Source organism: Ostrea edulis, chromosome 9 (genome assembly GCF_947568905.1).
Source record: "Ostrea edulis chromosome 9, xbOstEdul1.1, whole genome shotgun sequence".
NCBI classification, from domain to species: Eukaryota; Metazoa; Mollusca; class Bivalvia; order Ostreida; family Ostreidae; genus Ostrea; species Ostrea edulis.
Window position 1 is genome coordinate 50,298,475 of NC_079172.1, and position 9,754 is coordinate 50,308,228.

At 34.1% G+C, this 9,754-nt stretch overlaps 1 protein-coding gene across 1 annotated transcript; it reads right to left on the bottom strand.

Moving 5' to 3' along the window:
* Positions 1-332: 332 nt before the first annotated feature.
* On the bottom strand, positions 333-9,189 carry LOC130050557 (uncharacterized). The gene is made up of 13 exons (XM_056150777.1): positions 9,181-9,189; positions 8,973-9,074; positions 5,677-5,784; positions 5,548-5,583; positions 4,472-4,570; positions 4,151-4,225; positions 3,494-3,622; positions 2,941-3,018; positions 2,733-2,810; positions 2,201-2,341; positions 1,687-1,767; positions 1,302-1,345; positions 333-794 (listed from the first exon to the last, which is right to left on the bottom strand). Exons 1-13 carry the CDS (start codon positions 9,187-9,189, stop codon positions 782-784), a joined length of 993 nt encoding a protein of 330 aa, XP_056006752.1. The 3' UTR covers positions 333-781.
* Between the last annotated feature and the right edge of the window lie 565 nt (positions 9,190-9,754).

Sequence of the window (9,754 nt, forward strand, 5' to 3'; positions counted from 1 at the left end):
CAACTGTCCCTGTAAAGTCAGCATCTCGAAAATTTTATGGTCATTATAATGATCTAATTTGCAAAGACAACCTGCCATTAGGTCGAATACTCATATCAATCGTTATGCGGTTCTTTACATACCGATTTTGACTACTGATTACTCCGTTTACTGAGTATTTGATCATGATATAGGACTGACTGTGGGTGTGATTGGTTAACAGGGCCCCACGTCTTGTATTTATGCCCTGTTCTTCATTTTGTATTCTTTCTGGAATTATGAGATTAATCACTGTTCATTATCTTCACATTTTACAATTTCTGTTAAACATCAATACAGTATAACTAGAAACCAATAAGAATTATGATTTATTGTCAACCATAGGTTGAAAGTAAATAGACAAACAATAAAAAATATATTGGATAATAAAACAAAATTTAAAAATGGTGTGATAAAAGATATACATGTAATATCATCAAGCAATGGTGATAAATATTTAAAAAGTTAATCACAGCCACAAGTATCAGTGGATAAAATATACGTCTTTAGTGTTCCAGTGGTCTAGGAATGAAATGGGAAGCACACACTTGACAGATGCAACAGTGTTTTCGACAGTCATTTCAGTTTGATCAACAGTATATTAATAATGTCAAATTCATGTATACAGGATTTTAAGCTTCTTTGAATGGTATACATCAAAGGAAATGGATCCAAGTCCTTCAGCTCGTGATCCATCTAGCACACCTTATAAGTGAACGTATATGTGTCCTTCCATTCCTGACAAACCATGCTTTTTATACCACTATTCCTTGCGTCTGAAATGAAAATGAAAATGTCTATTAAGTCAAAAAGAAAACGAAGTGGACTCGAACAGCTAAAGAGCGGGTTAACAAATGACCCGCGCTTTTCAGTATGATATAATAATTTCAAGATGTGGTCACGGAGTTTAAATCATTATATCAGAAATAATCTCTGAATGTGGATTAGGTAGTCTCCTAAATCTCCATCAACAGAACGACACTAAGCTTATTTGAGTACAACACTGATGCCCATTCTCCTGTCTTATCGATATCTTGTTATTCATGAAAGGTTTGTCAATTATCATACTTGTAATACGAATATCCCCATAACAAGACATTTACATCTGAGTTTTCGAATTTCCTAATGCATCAAATCTGATGTATAATTTTTAAAAAATCTATTTTGAATTCACTATTCTACAAGGAACAAAATACAGAACAGTAAGTAAAAAATATTGTTTTTGTCATCAACTAAAAACTCTCTCTCTCTCTCTCTCTCTCTCTCTCTCTCTCTCTCCTTACCTCATACAACAACACAAATTCCGCAAACGTTGCATTATCTTCCTCTGAAATACAAATTAATATCCCATGTCTGTGTAGGTCATGTACGAATGCTTGCTGGTTCTACGGTACAGATATGAAAACGAATATATTTTTCTTTCGTTGACTTTATCCAAATGACTTTTGAGATCAAACCACACATTGTGGTCACAAATAAACAAACTGTTCTACATGTATATGGTATGCTTTGAGTGAAATTCAATCTGATTTTAATTAGATTGAGTGAATTTATACTTCAAAATATGTCAGTCATTTATTTGGTTGAAATCAAATTTATACAAAAATTTTCATGCAAAGAATAAACAAATGAAGTTATATGGCACGCATTACTATTTATCAGACATACCCCTGCTTTCTCGGATTTCTTTTCTTTTTCTTCTTGACCCTCTTCATTTTTCTTCTCTGTTACTTTCCCAATGTCCTCCTCCTGAATTGAAATATTCATAAAGAATTATTTTTTACTTGAATCTATACTTATACTAGAAGTCATCTGTAAAGGTTTCTGCTTCAGTGACTCTTGACGAGCTTTTAAAATCATCCCGAGGGGATCCGGGCTACAATAGGTCCTCAGTACCCCTTACTTGTCATAAGAGGCGACTAAATGCGGCAGTCCTTCAGATGAGACCGCAAAAACCGAGGTCCCGTGTCACAGCAGGTGTGGCACGATATAGATCCCTCCCACCTCAAAGGCGGTAAGCGCCGAGCATAGGCCTCAATTTTGCAGCCCTTCACCTTCTCCGTGAGTGAAAAATTCTCGAGCGTGACGTTAAACAATATACAACCATGTGTTCATCTTTTCACAAATAGCTCCATTTGGAAAGGAGTGCGGCAACTTGGCACTTTAAGAATATAAAACGTACCATTTTCCTAGAGGAACTGCTCTCTAGATCTACCAAGAGTTGTCTCCCGTTCTGAATATTGGGTGTGGATAGGTTGTTGTTCACGTCCTTTGTATTCAAATCTTGCTTCTTTTGTTGTTGTACATCAAAGGAATTTTTCCACTGTTAATAGATCACGTGACACATAAACATGACACACCTTAAAGTTGATATTTTCTGTTCTGCTTGAAATGAATGGAGAGAGAAGCATGGTGATTCACAGAAGGTTGGCAAATTTTAGTAATCTATCGTTAACAACTTTAGGTTGGTCCTTAATAATGAAGATAATGGTAAAATAAACTTGCATTCAATCAACAGTAGACGGAACATCGGTTCCACCCCCATTCAAACAGTCCAAAGTTTTATTTTACTTGTAGATAGAAAATTGCCCAACTGGCAGCAGATGAAGCACGTCTGATTTCACACCATGATTTTCAGGGAATCCATAGAACTTCGTTATTAAGGGTAATTCATTATCAGAGTGTTCGCTATAAAACGTCTTTACTGTACATACCTCTTGATCTACCAATCTCAAGTCTACAACGTCTTCACTGTAGTTGGTACTGACATACTCGTCAATGTTCTCCTCCCACTGTTAACAAACAAAATAGCAAAAACAGTATTATTAGAAATAATAAACATCCGGTAAAAGAATATAAAAAATTTGTGGCAGTTTACCTACATTTCTATATCGGTAAAAATTCTTAAAATACTGTCCATACCTTTTGGTATTCCAGTTTCAAATCCACAACGTCTTCACTGTAGTGGGTACTGACATACTCGTCAATGTTCTCCTCCCACTGTTAACAAACAAAATAGCAAAAACAGTATTAGAAATAGTAAAGGTCTTCTAATGGACCATAGAATGGTTTGAGCTTAATACGACTCCTGAATAACATAAACATTCTTTGAAAAATATTTCAGATTAGAAATGGATTTTCTTATTTCTTAGATAATCCATGATTATTTCTACCACAATTATCAAGACATTTCTTGTCACAAAATGACGTCAGAATGTGAAATAAAGCATTCAATGTTTGTTCAAAAATGTAATTCAACATGTTTGGTTTATTCTTCAAAATCATACATAACGACTCTGTGAAATATACAGTGTATTATCATTTTTAAGACACATAAATAGCGCTTATCGGGTAACACGTAATTTTGCCGTTGGGAATACTTGACAAATTACTATTTGAAAGGAAGCATAATTCTGGACGCTTTCTCTCTAAATGGAATTTCATTGTAACAAAGTGAGATTGTTTGAGTACATGCCTCTTTAAGGTTGACTTGTAGACCTCCGAAGACGTGACCATCGGTCTGGACATCAGACGTGATGTCTTCACTTGTGACATTGTCGTAACCACGATGACCATTTTCATTGTCGAGTGAGTCCCACAGCGACTGGTAAAAACAGTTTCGTACATTGAATGTCACATACAATTTTTTGTGTCTTCTTTTTTTTTTAATTTTTTTTTTTTTGCATATATTTTGATCAATATAGAAAATGGTCTACATTGAATTGATTCGGTTAACATGTTGATATGCATGTAATTTTTGCATCGTTGTGCGTTTAAGAATCATATCTGCTCCAAACTTCAATTCAAGACCATAGATTTACAGATGTAAAAAAAAAATTGTGGTGGTCGACCGATAGTTTAATATCAATGAAGATTCTCAAATCATATATAAAACAGCAATTAACAAATTTGTTTGTGAAACGCTGATGTTCCCTTAAGGCCAAAGTCAAGATCATGAGGTCAAACTTTTGGTATGAAAAAGTCTTGTCATCAGGATTACATGTACACATGTGAAATAGTAAAGTTATATCACCATCCATTCAATAGATAAAGCCAAGGTTCAAGGTTTTAGCCAACAGACGGACAGATCAAAATCTCTCCGATAATGGTGGCATAAAAATGCTGTCCATACCTCTTGGTATTCCAATTTGAAATCGACATCTTCACTGTAGTGGGTACTGACATACTCATCAATGTTCTCCTCCCACTGTTGACAGACAATATAGCAAAAACAATATTAGAAATAGTAAAGGTCCGTTAAAACAATATTTGAAAGAAAAAAACCCCCATAATTCTGACCCTCAAAATAAATTCAATCTGTACATTTACATGTATAATGAGTTTAATCAATTAACAGAACGCCAATGTAACAATCTAAGTGGACAAATGGAAAGAAATGGTTACAGTCTTAAAAATTACATCTAATAAGAGACTGTGATTGATTGGTACATGCCTCTTTGAGGTTGACTTGGAAACCTCCGAAGATGTGACAATCAGACACGGCATCCTCACTTGTGACGTAGTCGATGCTGCTTCGACCATCCCAAGGCCACTGGTAAAAGACAATTTCGTATACACCGTGAATGTCAGACTGGAAATTTGTTTTTCTTATATCTGACAAATTCAGAAAATGATATCTATCAATCGGACAAGGCCTATTTAATAAACATTTGGATATATATGAAACTATTTTGAAGTTATGTGCTTCGTGTTTCACCTTACCATTCTTGAGTTAAATGTCTCTATTAAACAATGTACAATAGGATAAATTTTACGTAATATTCTTTCTTTTTTTCGGGCAACTAAAATTTGATTTCGGTATTGGTTGTGATATACAAGGGTTTTTAATTGAGTGTGTTGAATGGCATTGGGCCTCAAACCGATAGTGGAAGAACTGCTTTTCGCCGCATTAGACAGATAAACTGTTTACAAAAGCACATTTCACAACATAGTGTTATATGAATGTGATTTATATTGATATTTCGGAGACTTGCGGTGTTTAGGGGATTTCGGGGTGTGTGTGTAAAATTTAAGGTTTTCAGTTTTACATAAAATAAAAGAAATTACTACTAAACAATTTTTTAAAAAGAGAAAATGCATATCTTAGAATATATCATATGATTATAGGATAAGAATGTACTTTTAGAAAAATATTTACATACCCTAACGTGAAGAAAAGAAGTTAAATGCTGGGAAGTTTGAATACATTCTATAGCTTGAAATTATCCTTAAAATATTAATCAACAAATAGGAAATAATGCTAAGGATTCTTATGATCTGGGGTAGGCAGGGGTGATAGGGGATTGATTAGGTGATTTTTATTTTGTAATGTCAGGGGAATATACTTATCCGGTATTACAATATATAAAGATATATATATATATATAGCTTATTAATTTAGTTTCACAAATCAATTCGTTCTTTAAAATATTGGGGGGGGGGGGGTTCTTCCTTTACATATATATACCCCTATGCAAACTTTCGGCTTTTAATATGGCCTTGCTTGGGGTCATTTTAAATAAACCTTACTGACACATCCGCCGAACGGTATACGGGAAAATGAATCTTGCTTCCGTCACTGATTTTTAAACAATTGCCGTGGACATTATCAGCTCTGCTTATAGTCAGTTATCAATAAAATTTGGACTGTACACATACCTGACTCTTGGGACATCCGAGTTTATCGGAAGACTGGTTACTAATCATAGTAACACATTCCTTTTCATTACTACGTTCCTTGATTTGGTCTTTGTTATATTTGGCCACCTGCAGAAAAATAGAGATGATAAATGTATTATACTTACTATATCTGCAATATATGCTGTAGTTTTACTTCAAGTCTGAATACTTACCATTTCCATTTATCTCAAACACATTCACGTGTAGTTTACAATAAAAACATTAATCTAGCAACGAAAGTTATTATGATGTCACACTGAATGACGTCATAATATGAGAGTGAAATCTCGATCCAATCGTGATAGGGTCGGAAAGTCTCGGATATTACGTGACCGTATTTTTTTCGGTTACAGAAAAGAAGGAGTGAGATTAAATCAGAATTCTTAGATCCGCGCCGTATACTCTGCATAGCGAATTTTTCTAGACTCTACTAAAGACTAATACTTATCAAATGTATTAAAAAAAATAATGGTCAAGGGGTTTGGACCCTAGCCACCCTCACTTCAAACCGTGGTTGCATGATCAGCGAAACCCTCGATTTTCATGAATGTTTATGAAATGACACAATACTCCTTTTTTTTTTTTTTTTTACCAATCACAGTCACAGCGACATATTTCCGATATTTTAATGGCTGCACTCACAACTAAAACGTGCAGTATTAATTTACAAGTAATGACGTACAAAATAGACTACATATCCCTGTTTACAGAAACAAGTAAAGTTTATAAGTATTTATTAAATGAAATTCGCATTAACAGAAGGGGTTACACTTGTAATTTCTGTGTTGATAGACTTAATCGTATTCTCAAACTTGATGAGGAAATCAAGTTTGGGGTAAAATGGATGTGTTCAAATCTGAAAGACTAGAGTTGTTATCTAAAGAGAGCGGCGTAGTTCTGCATATTATGTGGTAAATTTATTACACCGGTGAAGTCAACAAAAAGGGCCCATTACTTACAACGGCTAAAATGTGTCCAGTTCGTTTTCAATCGACAATCTTCGGATTATTCCGCTACGAGCACGCAATGACCCCCCCCCCCCCCCCAAAAAAAAATTAACGGAAGCTCACCGATTGGTTGACTAATGAACATAAATACTCATGAATTCGAGGATTTTTTTTTTTTTCATAGGCCACGGCATTTGACGTAGTGTAAGAATTTTATAGTCACGATTTCAAACCATTGATTATTAATTTGCATCATTATAAAATTCTTACCGATGAGGTCACCTGCCATTTTTTGATGACCGTAATATATACTACGGCCATCGGCTTGTACACAATGAATAGTCGTGGCTTGCGACGATGAATACCTACCGACCCTGATTTTGAAGATATTCGGAAACATGGATTTGTTTTTAACGCCCAGTTAGATGTGGATCTACACTACATTGGAATGCTTGAATATTAACATCACTAATCATTGCTAGTTGTTTTTGATAAGAAAATTGTCATAGATTATATAAATTCCAACGTCAGAATTTGATTGTTTTTTTTTGTTTTTTTAGTAAAATTTGATTCCCTATTGTGGCCCCATCCTACCCTCCAGGGTGTTGATTTGGATAAATTGGAATTGGCACTACCTGATGATGCTTGTATATCAATATAATATGACTAATCATGACCCTGCTGTATACGTACCGTATAAAACTTCAATCTTATATTTTAATAGAACAAACTTGAATCTACACTACCTATGGATGCTTGCATGTTAATATGACCAATCAAGGAACTAAAAAATACAAATTTTCTCCTGTGTATTACCATATCAAACTTTGTTCCCCAATTGTGTCCCACATTCCTAGGCCATTATTGGTACCATACCTGGGGATGCTTCCATAGAAACAATATAAGGATTTATTTCATATTGTCTTTGTTTTAGATGACGCGAACACCTTTGGTACAATGTAATCCCAGACGAACATCGATTGGATGATTTAAACCGTGTTTTTATTGTCGAAAATGAACAAAATATATTCATTGATATTATCAAAAATGATTTGCACATAAAAAAAGAATACAAGTTTCTATTATTTTTTATGCCCGGGGCGAGATCAAAAGTGCAATGTCTGACAAAAAAATAAATTCACATAGTTATCACACACACCCCCACCCCCTTTAAAACTAAATGCGATGAATGTTGAAACTAATCGATTAATAAGTAAAAGCATACGATTATAAATAACACTCTGCATACATTTTCTACCGTTTATTCAAAAATGAAAGTGTACATTAAAACTATTAAATGTTCATTAAAATGTAATATTATGTGGTTTTTAACAGTCATTTGTCTTTTTTCGTTGTCCACTAAAGTGTAATCGATGTCGGATGACAGAAACTTGCAGGAGATTTTATACCCTCCCCCTAATTATTTGAATTCAAATTTTTATCCTACATCGATCTTTTGATCTTGCCCCTATATAGATTAACATGTCAATCTCGCATAAATGCATAGCCTCTTAAAACTATACCGACTCCTGGCGGCCAGTAATTAATATGTTTTCGCAATATAGCTAGTTTAACATTCTCAAAAATAGTCCTTTATAAATTTGATTGAAATTGAATGAAAGCGACTGATTCACGATTTCCTCCATTTGTTTCTTCTTCATTTTTTCTCTCTCCCTTTTAATTATCAAAATCTAATGTTTAATGTGCTTTTGAAAAAGGGTTTCACAAAAAATCAAGAATATACATTAACATTAAAGCTCATCTTGGAGAGTTTATTATTTGTTTTGAAAATAAAGATTGCGGTATGTTATTGTTTACAAAGTTTTCAAAAGAAATGGACATCGATCTAAGTTTATTATATATATCACATTTCAAGTATTCTTTCGGTAAAATGTGTTATCTAAACGTTTTTTGACTTTGCAAAAATTAACATTTCACTGATTTGTTTGTGAACAAAAAAAGAGGACACAAGTCTTTGTTAACATAACACAAGTTAAGGCTAAAATATTGCTTTTATAATTGCATCCAGGTCAAAAGTTTGGCTGTCAACATTATTTGAGTTATATTTTTGATGTTTTACATGAAAAATAAGTGTTCAAAAAATGTAAACCAGTCGGGGGAATTCTGGGCGTAATCATAATTTTTTGCATAGTTTCTGGGGAAAACTAATATTGCCAGTTTTCCGGGGTTGGGAGCATGGCTAGGGGTTAAATGGGCCGAAAGGCTACCGTGCACCGCTCCTGATTTTCAAGCGATCGTCGTGGGCATCAAAAGCTATGCTTTTAGTCAGTTGTGCAAAAAAATTAAAAAATTAGGCTGTATACATACCTGACTTTTGGGATATCCAAGGTTATCGGAAGACTGGCTACTAATAATACAGTACTCTTCGTTACTAAGCCCCTTGAATTCCTCCTTGTCATATTTTGTCGCCTGCAGAAAAAATGGATTACAAAAGTATACATTTTTTTTAATTTCGGACATTCATCCGAAATATATACTGTAGTTACTTGTTCAAGTCTGTATACTCAGTACTTACCATTTCCATTTATCTCCAACACATTCACGTGTGGTGAACCATAAAAACATTAATCTAGCAACGCGTTATTATGATGTCATAATGAATGACGTCACAATATAGGTTTTCGCCAACTTTATGTCGTCATAACGAAACGAATCTTAACGGTGAACACTTTGAAAGCGCATGAAAAACAGGCGAATATATCTTATTTCTACCAGGGTCAGGGGAGTTTAAACTCTTCCCCACACACCCAGTAAAGAGACTAATGGAATAAATCCTGACATTTATAGAAGGATCCCCATTTAGCATTGTGTTAAAGAATAAATAGTAAATTAGATTAATATCATATTGTATAGAATCCTAAGGAGCTAGATCAAAAATTCAATGTCTAACAAAAAACTAAATTCACATTATAGTTTTCACCAAGACACCCCCCCCCCCCCTATTAGCTTAATACCTGTTTTGTGTTCTTACGAGGCCAAGTGTATATCCCAGTGATCTCGAAATATAACACCACAGCCTGATTCATATTTGGGTATTTTATTGAAGATAGACGTTAAATGCAAAATTTTAAAAATAACTCCATTCTATG